We start from the raw sequence: 21,684 nt of genomic DNA, 5'->3' as shown, positions 1-21,684 counted from the left end.
AGTGGGAAACACAAGAGAAGAAAAGGACCTACAAAAACAAATCCAAAACAATTAAGAAAATGGTCATAGGAACATACATATTGATAATTACCTTAAACGTGAATGGATTAAATGCTCCAACCAAAAGACACAGGCTTGCTGAATGGATACAAAAACAAGACCCATCTATATGTTGTCTACAAGAGACCCACTTCGGAGCTAGGGACACATACAGAGTGAAAGTGAGGGGATGGAAAAAGATATTCCATGCAAATGGAAATCAAAAGAAAGCTGGAGTAGCAATACTCATATCAGATAAAGTAGACTTTAAAATAAAGAATGTTACAAGAGACAAGGAAGGACATTACATAATGATCAAGGGATCAATCCAAGAAGATATAACAATTATAAATATATATGCACCCAACATAGGAGCACCTCAATCCATAAGGCAACTGCTAACAGCTGTAAAAGAGGAAATCAACAGTAACACAATAATAGTGGGGGACTTTAACACCTCACTTACACCAATGGACAGATCATCCAAACAGAAAATTAATAAGGAAACAGAAGCTTTAAATGGCACAATAAACCAGGTAGATTTAATTGATATTTATAGGACATTCCATCCAAAAACAGCAGATTATGCTTTCTTCTCCAGTGCGCATGGAACATTCTCCGGGATAGATCACATCTTGGGTCACAAATCAAGCCTCAATAAATTTAAGAAAACTGAAATGATATCAAGCATCTTTTCTGACTACAACGCTCTGAGATTAGAAATCAATTATAGGGAAGAAAACGTATAAAACACAAACACACACACACACACACAAAAAACACAAACACATGGAGTCTAAACAATACGTTACTAAATAACCAAGAGATCACTGAAGAAATCAAAGAGGAAATCAAAAAATGCCTGGAGACAAATGACAATGAAAACACGAGGATCCAAAACCTATGAGATGCAGCAAAAGCAGTTCTAAGAGGGAAGTTTATAGCTATACAAGCCTACCTCAAATAACAAGAAAAATCTCAAGTAAACAATCTAACATTACACTTAAAGGAACTAGAGAAAGAAGAACAAACAAAACCCAAAATTAGCAGAAGGAAAGAAATCATAAAGATCAGAGCAGAAATAAATTAAATAGAAACAAAGAAACAATAACAAAGATCAACAAAACTAAAAGCTGCTTCTTTGAGAAGATAAACAAAATTGATAAACCATTAGCTAGACTTATCAAGAAAAAGAGGGAGAGGACTGAAATCAATAAAATAAGAAATGAAAAAGGAGAAGTTACAACAGACACCACAGAAATACAGAGCATCCTAAAAGACTACTACAAGCAACTCTATGCCAATAAAATGGACAACCTGGAAGAAATGGACAAATTCTTAGAAAGGTATAACCTCCCAAGACTGAACCAGGAAGAAACAGAAAATATGAACAGACCAATCACAAGTAATGAAATTGAAACTGTGATTAAAAATCTTCCAACAAACGAAAGCCCAGGACCAGATGGCTTCACAGGTGAATTCTATCAAACATTTAGAGAAGGGCTAACACCCATCCTTCTCAAACTCTTCCAAAAAATTGCAGAGGAAGGAACACTCCCTAACTCATTCTATGAGGCCACCATCATGCTGATACCAAAACCAGACAAAGATACTACAAAAAAAGCAAATTACAGTCCAATATCACTGATGAATAGAGATGCAAAAATTCTCAACAAAATACTAACAAACAGAATCCAGCAACACATTAAAAGGATCATACATCATGATCAAGTGGGATTTATCCCAGGGATGCAAGGATTCTTCAATATATGCAAATCAATCAATGTGATACACCATATTAACAAATTGAAGCATAAAAACCATATGATCATCTCAATAGATGCAGAAAAAGCTTTTGACAAAATTCAACACCTATTTATGATAAAAACTCTCCAGAAAGTGGGCATAGAGGGAACCTACGTCAACATAATAAAGGCCATATAAGACAAACCTACAGCAAACATCATTCTCAATGGTGAAAAACTGAAAGCATTTCCTCTAAGATCAGGAACAAGACAAGGATGTCCACTCTCGCCACTATTATTCAACATAGTTTTGGAAGTCCTAGCCATGGCAATCAGAGAAGAAAAAGAAATAAAAGTAATCCAAATTAGAAAAGAAGAAATAAAACTGTCACTGTTTGCAGATGACATGATGCTATACATAGAGAATCGTAAAAATGCCACCAGAAAACTACTAGAGCTAATCAATGAATTTGGTAAAGTTGCAGGATGCAAAATTAATATACAGAAATCTCTTGCATTCCTATACACTAATGATGAAAAATCTGAAAGAGAATTTAAGGAAACACTCCCATTTACCACTGCAACAAAAAGAATAAACTACCTAGGAATAAACCTACCTAGGGAGACAAAAAACCTGTATGCAGAAAACTATAAGATGCTGGTGAAAGAAATGAAAGGTGATACCAACAGGTGGAGAGATATACCATGCTCTTGGATTGGAAGAATCAATATTGTGAAAATGACTCTACTACCCAAAGCAATCTACAGATTGAGTGCAATCCCTATCAAATTACCAATGGCATTTTTTACAGAACTAGAACAAAAAACCTTAAAATTTGTATGGAGACACAAAAGATCCTGAATAGCCAAAGCAGTCTTGAGGGAAAAAAACGGAGCTGGAGGAATCAGACTCCCTGACTTCAGACTATACTACAAAGCTACAGTAATCAAGACAATATGGTACTGGCACAAAAACAGAAACAGATCAATGGAACAAGATAGAAAACCCAGAGATAAATCCATGCACCTATGGTCAACTAATCTATGACAAAGGGGGCAAAGATATACAATGGAGAAAAGACAGTCTCTTTGGTAAGTGGTGCTGGGAAAACTGGACAGCTACATGTAAAAGAATGAAATTAGAACACTCCCTAACACTGTACACAAAAATAAACTCAAAATGGATTAGAGACCTAAATGTAAGACCGGACACTATAAAACTCTTAGAGGAAAACATAGGAAGAACACTCTTTGACATAAATCACAGCAAGAATTTTTTTGATCTACCTCCTAGAAGTAATGGAAATAAAACCAAAAATAAACAAATGGGACCTAATGAAACTTAAAAGCTTTTGCAAAGCAAAGGAAACCATAAACAAGACGAAAAGACAACCCTCAGAATGGGAGAAAATATTTGCAAATGAATCAATGGACAAAGGATTAATCTCCAAAATATGTAAACAGCTCATGCAGCTCAATATTAAAGAAACAAACAATCCAATCCAAAAATGGGCAGAAGACCTAAATAGACATTTCTCCAAAGAAGACATACAGATGGCCAAGAAGCACATGAAAAGCTGCTCAACATCAGTAATTATTAGAGAAATGCAAATCAAAACTACAATGAGGTATCACCTCACACCAGTTAGAATGGGCATCATCAGAAAATCTACAAACAACAAATGCTGGAGAGAGTGTGGAGAAAAGGGAACCCTCTTGCACTGTTGGTGGGAATGTGAATTGGTACAGCCACTATGGAGAACAGTATGGAAGTTCCTTAAAAAACTGAAAATTGAATTACCATATGATCCAGCAATCCCACTACTGGGCATATACCCAGAGAAAACCATAATCCAGAAAGACACATGCACCCCAATATTCATTGCAGCACTATTTACAATAGCCAGGTCATGGAAGCAACCTAAGTGCCCATCGGTGGGTGAATGGATAAAGAAGATGTGGTACATATACAATGGAATATTACTCAGCCATAAAAAGGAACGAAATTGAGTCATTTGTATATACGTGGATGGATCTAGAGACTGTCATACAGAGTGAAGTAGGTCAGAAGGAGAAAAACAAATATTGCATTATTGTATTAATGCATGTATGTGGAACCTAGAAAAATGGTACAGATGAACCAGTTTGCAGGGCAGAAGTTGAGACACAGATGTAGAGAACAAACATATGGACACCAAGGGGGAAAGCCACGGGGGTGGTGCTGGTGGTGTGATGAATTGGGCAATTGGCATTGACATGTATACACTGATGTGTATAAAATTGATGACTAATAAGAACCTGCTATATAAAAAAAAATAAAATTAATTAAAAAAAATTTAAAAAAAATTTTAGGGACTATTTATTTTAGTTGTTCAAACAGAAGAACTGCCAGGAGATAAGTTCTCTTTGGTAAGTTTATATTTCAACACATGTATCTATTTTATATACTATAGAGATATACACAACATGAATTGAATAAAAGCTCTAAGAAAGATCTGTCATTTCCAAAAAAAAAAATGAAGAAATAAAAGTATCTCCATTGACAGATGACATGTTTTTGTGTATATCAAATCCTACGAAAACCAATAAAAATGTGCAAGAACCAATAAATAAGTTCAGTAATGTTGCAGAATGCATGATCAAAATACAGATTACTTATATTTCTATACATTCACAATAAACAATCTGATAATAGAAATTAAAAAAAATTCATTTACAATAGCATCAAAAAAGAATAAAATACTTGGGAATAAATTTAACAGAAGTATAAGACACGTACACTGAAAGCTACTGGACATAGGTGAAAGAAATTGAGACTTAAGTAAATGAAAAGAATCTTATGATCATGGATTAGAAGACTTAATATTGTTAAGATGGCAGTACTCCCCAAATTAATCTGCAGATTCAGTGCAATGCGTATCAGAATACCAACTGGCATTTTTGTAGAAATTGAGAAGTGGATTCTAAAACTCATATGGAAATGCAAGGTACCCAGAATAGCAAGAACAATCTTGAAAAAGAAGAACAAAGTTGGATGAATTAGTCTGTTAGGTCTGCCATTTAAAAAATGCCATAGACTGAATGACTTAAACAATAGAAATTTATTTTCTTAGAGTTCTGGAACCCAAAGGCGCCATCGCCAAATACATTGGGAGTTGGGGTTTCAACATACGGATTTGGGGGGGACGCAATTCGGACCATAGCAACGTCATTTAACCTTAATTTCCTCCTTAAAATCTCTGTCTCCAAGTATAGTCATATTGGGGGTTGGAGCTTCAGCATGTGAATTTGGGGGAATACAATTTGTTTCATAATATTGGAGGGCTTAACACTTCTTGATTTCAATGTTTACTACAAACCTGCAGTAATCAAGGCAGTATACCTGGCAAAAGTCTAGACATAGATTAATGGCATAGAATTGAGAATCTAGAAATAAAATCTTAAAATTAATTATCAATCATAAATTGATTTTTGACAAGGTTACCAAGATAATTCAGTGGGGAATAAATAGTCTTTTTACCAAATGGTGCTGGAATAACTAGATATCAACATGCAAAAAATGAATTTTAACCCCTACTTCATACCATATACAAAAATTAACTCAGAATGGATCACAGACCTAAATGCAAGGTCTAAAAGTATAAAACTCTCAGAAGAAACTGTAGGTATAAATACTCATAACCTTTGGATTAGACAATGGTTTCTTAGATATGACATCAAAAGCTCAAGTGACGAAGGAAAAAAATAGATAAATTGGATTTCATCAAAATTAAAAACTTTGTGTTTGAAGGAGTCCATCAAGAGAGGGAAAGGGCAACTAACACATGGAGAAGATATCTGCAAGTTATATATCTGATAAGGTATTTGCATCCAGAGTTATATATCTGGAGAGGAAATATGTGCAAGTTAAGAGTATATAAAGAATTCTTACAACTCAACAAGAAAAAGACAAATAACCAATTAAAAAGTGGGCAAAGGATTTGAATTGTAATTTCTCCAAAGAACATATACAAATAACCAAGTGCATGCAGAGATGCTTAGTGTCATTAGCTGTTAGAGAAACATAAATCAAAACCACAGTGAGATACCACTTCACACCCACTGGGATGGCTAAAATAAAAAGACAGACATTACCTCATGTTGAAGATGTAGATAAAGTAGAGCCCTTATGCATTGCTGGTGGCATTGTAAAACTTTGAAAAATTTGAAAAACAGTTTGGTAGTTTCTCAAAATGTTGAATATAGAGCTACCATATGACCCAGCAATTCCATTTCTAGGGCTGTATGCAAGAAAATTGAAAGCATATGTTCACACAAAATCTTGCAGTCAAATATTCATAGCATTATTCATAGTGGCCAAAAATAGAAACATCAACAGATGAAAGTATACATAAAAATATATAAAATGTATATTCATAAAATGGAATATTATTCAGCAATAAAAAGGAGTGAATTACTGATACATGGTACAACATGGTAAATCTTGAAACATTATGCTATGTGAAAGAAGCCAGTCCCAAATGAACACATATTGTATGATTCTGTTTTTATTAAATGTCCAGAATAGGCAAATTCATAGAAGTTGAAAATAAATTTGTTGCCAGGGGGAGGGAGGAATGAGGAGTGACTGCTAATGAATTTGGCCACCTTTTTGGGTTGATGAAAATATTCTAAAATTCATAGTGATAGTTGTACAACTCAGGATATGCTAAATACTACTGAATTGTATGCTTTTAGAAAAGTGAATTTTATGGTATGTGAATTATAGCTTAGTAAAGCTGTTATTTGTTATTTAAAAAAAATTTTTAAACAGACACTTATTTCTCTATAGCCATTATTTTGTTAAAACTTTAAAAAAGATTTTTATTTTATATTGGAGTATAGTTGATTTACAATGTTGTGTTAGTTTCCGGCGTACAGCAAAGTGATTTAGTTATACCAATACAAATACATGTATCTATTCTTTCTCAGATTCTTTTCCCATATAGGTTATTACAGAGTATTGAGTAGAGTTTCCTGTGCTATACAGTAGGTGCTTGTTGATTATCTATATTATATATAGTAATGTGTATCTGTTAATCCCAAACTGTTAATTTTTCCCTCCCCACCATCTTTCCCCTTGGATAAACATAAGTTTGTTTTCTAAATCTGTGAATCTGTTTTGTAAGTTCATTTGTATCAGTTTTTAGATTCCACATGTAAGTGATATCATATGGTATTTGTCTTTCTGTGTCTCACTTACCTCACTTAGTATGATAATCTCTAGGTCCATCCATATTGCTGCAAATGGCATTATTTCATTGTTTTTTATGGCTGATTAATATTCCATTATATATAGGTACCACATCTTCTTTATCCCTTCCTCTGTTGATAGCCATTTAGGTTGCTTCCATGTCTTGGCTATTGTAAATCTTGCTGCAATGAACATTGGGGTGCATGTATCTTTTCAAATTTTGGTTTTCCCTGGATTATATGCCCAGGATTGGGATTGCTGGATCATATGGTAGCTGTATTTTTAGTTTTTTTAAGGAACATCCATACTGTATGCTTTTAGAAAAGTGAACTTTATGGTATGTAAATTATAGCTCAGTAAAACTGTTACTTTTTTAAAAAATGGTTTGGGGGAAGAGTAGAGATTTCCAGCTGATAAGAAAGGCTCCTTCTTTGCAGCAGGAGCTTAAACACCACTGGCAGAAACTTGACCTCCTTTCCTCCCTGCTACCCAGCTCAGCTTCTCACTGGAGTGCACAGCTTTTGCTTAAGGGCTCTTAGGATTGAATGACTTCCAGTTTTTCAGGCAGCTGCTGAGGTCTGGGTGTTTCAAACAGTGCTCTGCTTGGATGCTTTCACTTTGCAGGAGTGCTGGGGGACTCAAGGTGATCTGGAAGTTGGGAGATGGAGAAGAGAAGTGGGTGGGTGTGGGGGAACTTGCCAAGCACAGACCCTCCTCCCTCCTTAAGGGAACGTTTAAGGCTGGCAGGGCAGCCCCAAGCCCAAGCTCCCCCCACCCCCTTGAGTCTTTCTAGGAGTTTGGGCGCCCAGTCTCCCCATGCCCATGCTCCTAACCTGGGAGATGCTTAGGGCGGTGGGCCCGCGAGTGCCAGGTCCAGCGGTGCATGGCAGCCACCTGGGAGAGCACGGAGCAGATGTGCTAAGGCATGAGCCCCCCGCAGCTCCACTCTGCCCTACCAGTGTTGCTCTAGGGACATGGCATGGCTAACCCTTCCCCCAAATACCAGTTTTTTTCGAGTACTCTGGGAATCCCCCAGGTGCGTTCTCATGCTAACAAGGAACCAAAGACTGCTATGCAGCCTACGTTTGGTTATACCCTAGATCAGAGTGTCCTCTGCAAATCACTTTTGCGCTTACCACACTGGGGTAAGTTGGGATGCATCCTCACGAAAACAAATACCTCCTGGGAAATGATAAAGTTCAGGCTTACAGATGAGCCGGGGAGAAACTGAGATCTGAAATTTAATGAAAAAAGAAGAAAAAATAAAGCTCTTTGAAGTGGGAGAAAGAGAGGGAATTCCAGACTACTTCTGAGGCCACCATAGCCAAGAAATGTCTTGTATGCTGGCTGGGAGTAAAATCTAAGCGTCTTTGAAAAGATCCTCATGTCACCCGTGTTCTTGATGTGTACACGAGGAGTATCACCATCTTTACTGTAGTTATACCCTTCAGATCTTTGGATTATTTGGTTATCTTTAACATTGAACATGCAACTCTATTTCAAGGGGACACTATACCCTTTTTTTAAAAAAATTTTTTGGCCATGCTGCTCAGCTTGCGGGCTCTTAGTTCCCCCACCAGTGATTGAACCCGCAGCCTCGGTAGTGAAAGTGCGGAGTCTTAACCACTGCGCCGCCAGGGAATATCGCTATACTCTCATTTTAATAAAGAGAACGGTTACCATTTCTGCTCTATACTATGAGAAAACTCAATGTTTATGCATATACTATATGTTAAGTACTATACAGACTTAATGAAAGTTGAAGGTGAGATGTCAGGTTTAAAACTGTCCTAATTGGAATTTTGAACACTGTAGAATCCACCCAGAAAAGGAATTAGAAAACAAAATCAACAACAAAGCTACCCTTCCTGTGTTCTTCTAGTAATCTTTGAAGAACAATTCTTTTTAACATGGTAATATGTATAACAATAATAGTAACTCCCACTTAGGAAGTGTTAGGTGCCAGGCGTAGTGCTAGGTGCTTGGTGTAGTCTTAGTATTGTCTGTAATTTTACGAGCCTCAGTTGTCTTCTAGTTTTTTAAAGTGATAAAGCCACATTGGTTAGATTCCTTGATCTTTTGTAATACTATTTTTTAAAAGAGAAGGTAAAAACCAAAATTCATAAAATACACAGCCTAACTACAAAATTCTAGAAAACAACACAAGTAACTTGAATAATAAATTTTGTATATATTCAAACTATTTTAGGGAATTTAAGTTCAGAATATTATAATCATGTTTACTTTTAATTAGGGAATTTGAGAGTAAAAGTAAATATGTGTTACTTTTGCTTGCTGTTTGCGTAATAAAGCCTTAAAGGTATAGCATATTAATCTAGATAAAAGACTATTCCAGTAAGATTGATTAAGACAATAGAGTGATTTTAAATCTGTGTGTGTGTTTTATTTAATTCTCCAGTAAGATAAATCTACAAAAGGGGAAAAAGCTGGAGGCAAATATATTGCCTTTGAGAAAGAATGCTTTTAAAAGTACATTTGTTTTTCATTCGTAAGGTTCCTCTGATGCATTGCTTCAGAAAGGACAGTTTATTTCAGGTATTTGAGTTAGCTTACCATAAGTCTTCAATGTTTAGACATGTGTCTAAACTGTCACCATGTCATTCATGCTGTAATTAATAGCACTTCAGCTTAGTTCACAACCTTTGAGTTTAGCACCCTTCTTGCAGATAGCACATTGACTATTTGAGATTTGTGAGGCCAGGAGACTGTGGCAGCTCCATTTTCGGTTACAAACAATTGATGTTTACTGTCTTTATAAAGAACCTCTCAGCCCTTCCCCACTCAAGCCCTCCACATTTTGTTTGAGTTTAAGCCCCGCCCCCTTCCATGTTTTGTGTCGGAGCCAGACAGTCTTCCCGCCTGTTTTTGTATGGTCCACAAAGTAGGAGTGGTTTTACATTTATATTTCCTGACAATTATATGAAATTCAAATTTCAGTGTCCATTAATAAAATTGTATTGAAACACAGCCATGCTCATTCTTTATGTGTTGTCTGTGGTTGGTTTCACACTACAGAGGCAGACTTGAATAGTTGCAACAGAGACTAAATGGACCACAAAGCCTGAAATATTTACTCTATGGTCTTTTACAGAAACAGTTTTTTGACCTCTGAACAATACTAAACCAAACTCATCTTTTTTTGAAAAAAAAATGCATACCTGCTAATGTTAGCTTCCTGCTTAATACCCATCACCCTTGGATAAAGATTTTTAATTGTTTATAGAGACTGTATGATCTGGCCCCAGCCCACCACTCCAGCCTCATTAATACTTTTATGTTTCTAGTGATATTATCATATTATTAGATTTAGGATTACTCATGCTAATAATACAGGCAGGATGTGTACAGAATGAAATTGTTCTTTTTGTACTATTTTTTTCTCTGAGAGATGTAATAGTGGTATCTCTTGCCAGTACACGGGGGCTACTGGGAAGCTAGCTCTCCATGGAAATTTAAGAGTACATATTGAGAGTAGATGTTTAAATCCGGGGCCTAACAGAGCAGAAATCTGCGCTCATTTTAAATTCTAAAGCTTAAAGAGACAGAATGGCTTTCAGGCTTATTCCCAAAGGCCAGAAGTAGGAGGCATGTGTCAGAATTAGGGAGGAGGTTATGAGGGGTGTTTTGTCAATGTATACAGACCCACCGTCTTCCAATTTTGATACATGTCACTCCATCTTCTATTTTGGGACTCTCTAGTTGAAGGATGACAGGAGAGTATCCTGTTCCTCAAGTGGGTTGGGGAAAAAAGGATTTAAAACAGTTTACTGATTGTATTAGTATATATAAAGAAAGAATGTGTTGGTCTGAAGCGGGCTTGGCCAGACTTAGGCCAAGAACTTAAGACTTAGGCCAGAAAAGCAAAGTCACAGAGGCAGACTTTGACCACTAGAGAAATGTACAAAGATAGGACAGAGATGAATCATCAGGCTCCATCAGTGTCACAGTAGTTTTTCCTTTAAAACTGTCTACCTTTGCTCTGACTTCATGCTTATCATGCAAATTTCTGATTACTAGTCTGATTTCCAAGGTATCCAGGTACCTGAATATTCAGGTTCTCCAGGTAGGATGAACGAATTCTGATGATTAGAAAAGATCGTTCCCCTTCTATGCATTAGTATATTTACTACAGAGCATGTACATGCAGCTTGTGAGTGTGGCTGGTTTGAGTCAGCTGATCTGAGTGCATCTCTAGGATGTCAACAGTGCTGAGGCCATTCTGCAAACAGTGGTTAGTTTATCAAGTTAGTGTCACCTTTGAGACCTTTCGGAAGAGTGTCATACAGCTTTTCCCTGCAGACGCCTCAGCCTTATCAAACCTCTTATTACTGCTTATGCCTCTCTCCAATGATTCTTTCTTTTGGAATTACTTGGAAATCTAGACGTTTTCCAGTAGTCCTATAAATCTAATAAGTACAGTATTCAAATCTGCCAGGAAAAAAATGCAAATTGCTAAGTATTTTAGTCACATATTCTATAATAACCTGGCAGTGTAGAAGTATTAGTATTTGTATATTGTTCCCTCTTGTTTACCTTTCTGGTTGGCAGAACTCCTCCACCTATTTTCCCTTGGTCAGTGAAGTATACCTCCTCCTGCCCAGTCACCCAAGCCAGAAACCTGGTGCATCCTTGTTTCTTACCTCTTCTTTGCCAACATGTCATGTTGGTCATCAAGGCCCTCATCATTTCTAGCTTGAACCATTACAGTAGTCTCCTAAGGATCTCTTTTTAACACTCTAATGTGTCCTTTAGGTCAGGGGTCCCCAACCTGGGGACCCCAACCCCCTGGGGGGGTTGTTAGCTTCCTGTTAGGAGCCGGGCCACACAGCAGGAGGTGAGCGAGCGAAGCTTCATCTGATGCTCCCCATTGCTCACATTAGGTCCCTGGTGCCCAAAAGGTTGGGGACCACTGCTTTAGGTTGTTACCAAAAAAGTAGTCATTTTAAAAGTGGATCTTTTAAAAACACACTTCTGAACTTGTTGCTTTTCTGTGTGTAACTAGTAGGTGGCTTTTTCTATTTAGCGTGGAATACAGGCTCTTCATGACCTGGCTGCTTCCCCCTTCCCCACTGACTCTTACCTTCTCCCTCTCTGTGTCTTCCTCTCCCCGCCCTCCCGAGTCATGGTGAACTGGCTTGCCAGGCCGCTCCACTTCTCTGCACACTTGCATTTGGTGTATGTGAATTCATCTTACTTGATATTTCAGCAGCATTTCACACCATGGCACACTCCCTCTATTTTGAAACACCTTCTTCCCTTGATTTCCATATCATTCTTTCTGAACTTTGCTCTACCTCCCTTGTATTTTTCTGTCCTTTTTTCCTCCTCTTCCACTCAGCCTTTGCATGCCAGACTTTCTTTGGGCCCAGTCTTAGGTTCTGTTTTCCGTCTTAAACCTACTGAGCTCAACTCTGCTCCATATCCAGTGGTTTACTATAAAGGATTTTTATATTTAGCAAAAGTATATAAAAATCATTTACAGTACAATTAATGTATATTTTTCTCATAGCTATTTGGTTACCATGGTACAGTGAGGATATGTATCTATGGTTTAGGTCAGTAAGACCTGCCATAATATGCCAAGAGCACTGGTTTTTAGGGAGTAAAAGCTAGCCCCATAGTGAGCTCTCTTCAGTTTGAGCGAGTAGTATCCTCCAGTGTTGCTTTGGTCCCTCATTCTGCTGTTGTATAAAATGATTAGATTTTAGCAACCCTACCTACCCTCAAAAGGTTGATTCTTGCAGTCTATCAAGTAGCGTTTGACATGTCTACACACTTTACCAGACTAGATGGAACAGCTAGGTAGCTGTTTCTAGCTACGTAGAAATTAGGGCAAGATTTGATTTTTCATTTAGAAGAAAATTTTTCTTCTGGGAAATAAATTAGAACTGGAAGATGAGACTCTCTATAGTGTTTATTATAGTCCAGGTAGGTCGCTGCCAGGAAATTATTCTGAATAAAGGAAAAAATATTTCTAAAGGAAAGAATTATTGCGTCATCAACATGTAAACTTTTCAGTGATGAAAGATATGCCGCCTGCTTCTTGGAATTCCTGCACCTGAATAGCTCATTCTTCTTGACATTTCCTGACGTTCCATTTACAGTACTCAAGGGTTGCAATCCTTGATAGTTGTAAAGGGTTAAGGCAGGAGTCTGATGGGGATGTGACATTAGTACTGAAGAAGTGGGGTATGAAGAAGCAATGACATTGCCAGAATTGAATAGGAAGTATTAGCATGGAGAAGAAAATTTAACCCTTAATATATTTAATTTTAAAAATGAGATTAAAATCATATTGCAATAAGCATTTTACAGAATTGAGCATAGGCAAGTAATTTTCATTTGCATTTTTTTGTTTCTAATCAGTGTGTAGAACAGAAGAAATAGGGAACTGTCTCTTTAATAAAACCCTGTTTACCTACCCTCTTCTAGTAGGAGTGGCTTAGGAACCTGTAGAGTGAGGTGTAACTTCCAATTCTGCATTCTGAAGGGCAGCCTTGGATAAGAGTGCTGATACTACAAACCAGGAAGTGACAAATCATTTGCCTTAAATTATAGTAGAGCTTGTCTTTTATAAGGAAAACTTCTCATAACAAAACTAGAAGATTGAAGCATGGTTGTCACTAAATGTTTGGAACTCTGCTGCAGATAAAGACTTTGCAGCGTACTTAGAATACAAAGCTTTCTGGGCCAGAAATTGATCTGACTTTTGAGCCTTATCTGATTACTGCTTGATTCCTCTTTATTTTGTTCAAGTGCTCAGCGGGTTGAACGGGGAGCCTTCCTCCCTATTGTTAGCAGGTAGGTGGTCAGCCTTTGTTTAAAATTTAAGTTGTTTTTTAAGGTTACTTAACCCTGGTTCTGCTGCTGATTATTGAAAGAATTATGAATATCAGTCTGGGTATATGTTTTAATGTTTGAATATTCTACATGGCTGTAAATAATCATTTTTGTGACTTTGTAGAAAAAGTCATTTTTTTAACAAATTAGCAAATCTATAAGGTGACAAGTTAAGTGAGTTCTATTTTGTTTTCTATTAACCTTATATGTTTAAATTTAATTAACAGATTAAAAGTATATTGAAGTTACTCTGCTATTAACTTCCTGATAGTATTTGATAATATATTTAAAACATTTATTGATGTAGTCAAATAAAATTGTATTTTTGTTGTTACTATTTTACTTATAAGTTTCATTTCTTTCACTCTTAGAACACTCTGAGTGTTTAGCTCATTGTTTAGCTACTTGCTTTAGTTTGTTTTTGGAATACTTTGATACCTATTATTTCAGAAGACTTTTTATAAAAGGTTAATCTTCCACAAGTATATTGAAATATTGCTTGTTTCTCTTTATAAAGTTAACCATGCATTTATGACACTAAAATTGTTTCAAAGATAACATCTTTGGAATATTGAGCTAATTATTAGCATGAGCTAATTGCTATTGTGAAAAAAAAAAAAAGCCATTCACAAATGGTTCTTCTGGAGTGGGAATCAGAAATGCGTGTGGGTACCTTCAGGATCAAGAACAGTGGTTTCTTTCTCTACCACTAGTGATCCTTTTTTTCCTCTATGGACACTATGCTTCAAAAGACTTTTTGTCAACCAAATAAGTGGTGTATATTAAATAATAAAATGTTAGAACATTATCGTTTATTAGGGATACATTATTTCCAATGAGAGTTTCTTATCAGCCTGGAATAACCACTCTAGGTTAATATAATTCAGCTCCAAACGAAGAGGCCTTACATTTTACCTAGCTTGAAAAACTTTATTGTAGGTAACTGTTTGGATATTTTTGACTTTTTGAAATACTGATAGTAACATCTGAAGTTTCAACAACTGCTCTTATGGAATCTTAGTCATCTGGGAACTAGCAGTCTAAAGTGCAGAAATTCTGTTCTTAATATCTTTGAGTTTCCATGAAATGTAATGAAGGTCATCTAGTATAATGTAACAAACAAAGATACCATAGCTACTAGACAGAGAGGAGAAACAGGGAAAAAGAAAAAAGGAAATGTGGTATTTGTCATTGGGAATATCTGCGAGGAATTCAAGGTGTCTGTTTGTTTTTGCCCCATAAAATTTCCCTATATTTATCGCTACTATTTACCCACTTAAAATTTTTACTCTGATTAGTCTGATAAATTGATAACTGACTTCAAAACAAATATTGCTTATGTTTTTCATGTATTTTATTCTATATTTTTATGTAGCTTCCCTCTCCCCAATTTTTTTATTTCTCCATTTCCTCTATTCATGTCCTTCCCTCAGCTTAGCTGAAGACCCTTCTGCAATGTGAAGCCTTATCTGATCACCCTAAACCACAGTAATATTTCTTTCCTTTAGATTTCTATATCCTGTTGATTCTACCAGTTCTTTAGTACATAATAATGATATAGCTTGTCATATTTAACTTTTACTTAAAAGTTTGCAGTGTTTCTTCAACTAAATTATAGTTGTTTGAGAGCAAGTAGGACATCATTTTTATCTGTTTTAGCATCTAGTGCAGTGATACACATGTGGTAGTTCTAAATAAATATCTGTTGAATGAAAGAGATGTAAAGAATCTTGCCAACAGTTGCTTCAAGTGTTATGCTGCCTCCCTCTACCTTGCTTAATTATGTAATTAACCATCCATAATGTATCTAAAAATCAGACTGTTGGTTGTCATACTATTATCATTTTGGTTTTCCTTTGTAACACATGCATTTTTTATATTAGATTATTTAACACTGATATGATACCTACAAAGAAAGAACAAGCTGGACTTTATTAAAAATAAATAAAAATAAAAACGGAAATATTCTGAATTCCAGACTCTTGCATTTTATATTTTAGGAAAATATAATTTAAAATTTACTGATATGTGAGGTTTCAAATATAGTTAAAATATTCAGATACATTATGAATTAAGGGGAGGGATTCTGAACTGACGTTTGGTATTCTGAATGGTGATCCAGTCATCCTCGTTGGATTGCAGAATTTAAATCACAGATTAGTAATTGCCAGAAAGGATGAACAAATTATTTTATAAAAAGAGGGTTTTAAATGTCTTACACCCATTGACAGTAGTTATTATATTACACACTTTAAAATCATCATCTACCGGGCTTCCCTGGTGGCGCAGTGGTTGAGAGTCCGCCTGCCAACGCAGGGGACACGGGTTCAAGCCCTGGGCCGGGAGGATCCCACATGCCACGGAGCGGCTAGGCCCGTGCGCCACAACTACTGCAGTCCGCACGCCTAGAGCCCGTGCTCTGCAGCAAGAGAGGCCACCGCAGTGAGAAACCCGCACACCGCAACAAAGACACAACACAGCCAAAAATAAATAAATAAATTTATAAAAAAAAAAAAAAATCATCATCTACCTATTCCCAGTATCAACTATGTCGGATACGTTTTGTTAACCCACTTTTTATAGATACAGAAAACTGATATCTAGAAAGGTGAAATAACTAAAAAAGCCATACACTAGTAACTGCATAACAGGTCGTTTTGACTTCAGAATTCATGTTTTGAATCACTATGTTGTATACTATGTTATGTTTTCCAATAGTCAGGGTAATCTTTCTGTCATTCTAGAGCTTGACCAGACAGGAAGTCTGGCAGCTGCTCCAGCAGAACTATGGCACTGAGCTAGGCTTAAATGCTGAAGAGATGGAGAACTTGTCCCTGTCGATTGAGGATAACGTGCAGCCAAGGTACTGCAAAGTGTCTTAAAATGTCAAGATTTATTTCATCATTAATCAAAGCAGAATTATTTTAGACTTTACTAATTCAGGCTTTCTATTTATTCACCATCCAGTGAAATTTGCCTCTTGCTTCTCTGTAGTGGAATGAGTGAAAGGTGAGGACAGTGAATAGTTTGCTAAATTGGTAAGCAAATACAGGTCGGATGAGGAAATGTTCACTTTGTAACTGTGTCACCTGGGATTTGCTTAAAGCATGGGGTTAGTAAACCTTTTTATTAAGGATATGGAGAAGTACCTAGTGAAATCTCTGCACCTATAGATAACAATAAAGAAAATTAGCTGGAAGATATTTTAAGGGATAGAAAGATAATATGACTTTTCCTCAAGGCTACCCTAGCGTAGTACTTGACATGTAGTTGGCACTCAATAAATACTGAATGCATTAATGAAAGGAGCTTATAGCGCTACAGGGAATGCAAATAAATATAATACAGGGTTGGAAATGATAAGGGCCAAGAAGAGCAATAGATAATGTGGGAAAAATTCAGAGTGGAGAGAGATTATTTTTGACTGATGGGAATTCACTTGGAAGAGTGGACATTATTATTAACCTGTACAAATAAAAGTGCTTTTTGTCCAATGGTGATTGAGGTCAGAGCAATAAAAACAGCTAAGGATAATACATGAAAATTCTAGAGCAAACATTATGCTAAGTGAAAGGAGCCAGTCACAAAAGACCACATCTCGTCTTCATATTTATAGGAAATAGAGTCCAGAATCAGTAACTCCATAGAGATAGAAAGTAGATGGGCAGTTGCCAGGGACTGGGAGAAAGGGAGAGTGGAGAGTACAACTGCTGATGGGCACAGGGCTTCTTTTGGGGTGATAAAAATGTTCTAAAGTTAAATAGTGGTGATGACTGCACAACTCTGTAAATCACTGTATTGTACACTGTAAATGGGGTGAACTTTATGATATATGAATTATACCTTAATAAAAAATTAAGCAAATTATTTATTTAAAAATTCTGTAGTAAATAAGTCTTAAGGTGGAAATCTTTCAAAGTCTCATGTGTGTACAAAGATTTTATTCTATCTAGATAAGCCTTCTAGTTATACTGATCCTATTTATATTGTGTCAGCTCAGCATTAATATTTTACAGTCTTTTTTACATGGTTACACGTGTATATTTTATTAGTTTTCTGTAAAGTTAAAAATTTCCATTGGACTACTACTCTCCTTGTAAAGTTTACTAGGCTTGGGACTTCCCTGGATCCTCATTCCCTCTTCTGCTCTTTTTCTCATTCTTCCAATCTCTGAGACAAGCATATCTACCTCACACCTGTATTTCCTCAGCTCTTCCATCTTCTTTCTTTTCACTTTCAATCTTTCCTTCACTCTCCTCCCTCTTTTTATCTTCATTTCTCCACAATCCACCTCCATCCTTAAAATCCTCAAGTACAGACACTCAGCTGGTGGTCTTGTCTCCAGGAGCCGTTTTCCTTGTTTGGTTCCCTCAGAGTCCTGCTATTCTGCCTGGCCAGGAGTAACTGAGTAGTAGACCTAAGTATTATTTGGGTGGAGTAGAATAGGCTTTTTTAGCTTTTCTGTCTCTTTGTCAGGATAATATGGATTCAGATGTCAGGCAGCCACTTTATTTTAGGAGCACTTTAAGTCTAAACATAGCAATGATTACATGGGAATGCTAATTGCTCAATAAAGTTGAGGTCTGGAAATTAGATCCATTGTGCTGCTTTTATATTTAATACACTTTCCTGTTTTTCCCCCCCACTCCCTGAAAGAGGAAAAGAAGGTCCCAAGACATTTATTGTAATCTTGTTCCTATGACCATTTGAAAGCTTTTCCTTTAACCTTAGGAATTCCTGTTCTCAGGAACGAGAAGAACAAGAAGGGAGGCATGGACTGATGGATGGGCTCTGTGCTCAGACATCAGGAGCTTTCCCTTCCTGGAGTGATGTGCCATCTCAGCTGGTACTGAATCTGAAGGAAGGAGACGAGATCTAGAACTGCCTTCCGGTGTTGCCTGGCATCCAACTCAAACACCTACCCTGCACCTTTCGAAGCTTCTTCATTGTCCGCAACTGAAATTTAAATAAGCAACGTTCATTTTATTAGTTGCTGTTACGGCCACTTGTACTTGGTTAATTTCTTAATGGTTTCTGAAGTTTATAAAATCTTATATGAGCATATTTTATTTTCAGCAGTGGAGTCAATTTGCATGTGATTTAAGAAGATAGCTTTGTTATAAGTAGAAGCTTATTTGTTACATTACAAAAAAAAAATTTGTTGTCCAAGTGCTTTATAATAGAAAAGGACCTCAGTGAGGAGACTGAATCAGCTATTTGTGCGGAAGTGACCTTGTTTATGCTTCTATGATGTGTTTCTTACAGAAGTCCAAGAAGAAGCAGCTTGGATGGCTGTGGGGAGAGAGATGAAAAATTATCCAAGCCAATCAGTTTTACCCGTGAATCAATTAGTCGGGTTTCAGAAACAGAGTCAATTGATGGAAATCCACAAAAAGGGGTTAGTATATGATATCCCTTTTAAAATCTGTCTGATACTGCCATGTGTTCATCACAACGGACCTTTTAAAATCTGTCTGATACTGCCATGTGTTCATCACAACGGAAGAGAAAATAAAAATACAATATACAAAATGTTTAAAAACTTAAGATGTCAGGCTGCTCTTGTATTTTAGGACATGAGTTTTAAGCCTGTAAGTTGCAGAGGTTGTATGGGAATAATATGTGGTTCTGTTCAGAGCTGGATATGGTGCAGAGTTACCAGGCAGCTCCCTGAGCATCAGTCTGTAAGGGGGATAGACATCATTAAAAATATGATAAGGTGGAGAAATTCATAGTTAGCAGAATTTTTCCCGTAGTAGGTAGTGTGCGTAGTGGAATCTGTTTTGAAGGGGAGAGGAGAACTCTGAGCACCATGCTTGAATAACAATAGATGCTTGTTAAGCTGATTACTAAAGCAGGCACATCCAGTTAATTACTGGGCTTCATAGTTAGTTAGTTTCTTTCTTTATTTTTTCAAGTATTATTATAAGCCCTTCAATTTTTTTTAATTTCAGTGAGTTTCTATCACTTGAAGTCATTATTATTACTACTTTTTTTTTTTTTTTTTTCCGGTACGTGGGCCTTTCAGTGTTGTGGCCTCTCCCGTTGCGGAGCACAGGCTCCGGACGTGCAGGCTCAGTGGCCACGGCTCACGGGCCCAGCTGCTCCGCGGCATGTGGGATCTTCCCAGACCGGGGCACGAACCTGCGTCCCCTGCATCGGCAGGCGGACTCTCAACCACTGCGCCACCAGGGAAGCCCTGTTACTACTTTTTATACTCAGTTTGTCCCCTCTGCCAATGGGAGCCCCTTCAGGTTGGCTCCTTTGTCCTTTTGAAATAATCAGTAGTCTTTGATGACTTCCTTTCTTTCTGGTACAATAATGTGTCCTAGGCACATTTTGTTTGTATACTTTCTGTCCCAGACTAAGTATCAGACATTTTTTCTAATGAGCCATAGTTTTAATGAAGAATGGTACTTAGGCCACATTCTGAGTGCTAAGAGTGTACAACTTTTGTTCTTCTGATTGGGGATGTAAGTTTGGGGCCAATGTTGAATTTCTTGTTTTACATCAGAGCATTGGCTTCAAGTCCTACCTCTGCCACTTGCTAACTGTATGACCTTAAATAAATTAACTTAATTCCTTAACCTTTCTATGCTTTTGTTTTCTCAACTATAAGATGAGGACACTTACCCCACAGGGTTTTTTAATAAGGACTAAATGAATTAATATATGTGAAAATGCATTGAACAGTCCCTAGCACATATTAAGTATTCAATAGCCATAAGCTATTATGATTGAAGGTGAATCTGTGTGTGGCCAGCAGTGGACTTTTTCTACCTTCTCTCGAGCTCCCAGCATCTGCTGTGAATAAATGTTGGGGAAACATTGAAACAGAATATATTTATGTAAAAGGCCACCAAGTTATAAACTTGTCTCAGGCAATTATCACGCACCTATCTCAGTCTGATTTTGTGTTGTGGATTTCACGTAAAACTTATTCATCAAGAGACCCTTGGAAACTTACTGCTGGTGTAAGGGAGGTGATTCTGAATGCTAATCCCTTTGTACGTTCTCACTGAGAAGACCAAACCACTCAATTTTGGGGTGGTAACAGGACAGGGGATCTCTTACAGTCCCCTCCTCCTTTTACAAAAGTCTGACTTTGAGGACTGGGTTCTCAGACAATGTCTTCTGTACCTGCTCTTGGGACAGTTAACCTGTTGGTCCTTGCTTCTAGTTTTGTCCCTAAAGGAAGTCATATGTTCTCTAATGAAAGGGAATGGAATGTAGAGGAATAATTTAATGTTTTAAGATTGATTATATATTCATTGATGTTTAGTATAGATGTTTTCAGGTTATGGAATACAAGTAATTTAGAAGATTGGTCCTTTTTTTCCTTTTGTACTCGAGCAGTAAAGTGAGATTCTCAGATATCATGAATATCATATGTCACTTAATTTGTTTCATTTTTACTTCCAACAGAGTTGGAAATAACAAAAAGTTAGAAATAACATTTTTTCCAAGAATAAAATAAGTTTTTCTTAAGTTATAAGCTTAATACTCTTTGTAAAAAATCAGGAAATATAGAAAAATATACAAAGAAATAAAAATTGTCCAGATGCTAACCATTCAAAGATAGGGACTATTACTTTTCCTATAAGTATCTGTCCATGTTCTTTATAATAGGAACTATATCTTAATTAGAAACAACAGGAGTAATATGTGTGGAAAGTTACTCTACTTAGCATCTAAAGAGACCCTGGGTCAGCTAATAAACCTGTTGCTTCGTAGTGTGGAACTCCGAAATAAATCAAGTCTTGATTTTAACAATACTCTCTGATTGAAAAATCAATCCTCGACTAG

General features: G+C 36.7%; 1 protein-coding gene across 1 annotated transcript in view; it reads left to right on the top strand.

Annotated features, from left to right (window-relative positions):
* Positions 1-21,684, top strand: part of GRAMD1C (GRAM domain containing 1C) — an 81,373-nt gene that overhangs the window by 34,683 nt on the left and 25,006 nt on the right. The window contains exons 7-8 of the mRNA XM_065876456.1: positions 16,623-16,741; positions 19,144-19,276. Of these exons, the coding sequence (XP_065732528.1) occupies positions 16,623-16,741; positions 19,144-19,276 (252 nt within the window). The remainder of the gene's footprint in view (positions 1-16,622; positions 16,742-19,143; positions 19,277-21,684) is intronic.

This window comes from Phocoena phocoena, chromosome 4 (genome assembly GCF_963924675.1).
Source record: "Phocoena phocoena chromosome 4, mPhoPho1.1, whole genome shotgun sequence".
Lineage (NCBI taxonomy): Eukaryota > Metazoa > Chordata > Mammalia > Artiodactyla > Phocoenidae > Phocoena > Phocoena phocoena.
The sequence above is the reverse complement of the archived record's forward strand: the minus strand, read 5'-3'. Positions and strand labels throughout refer to the sequence as shown.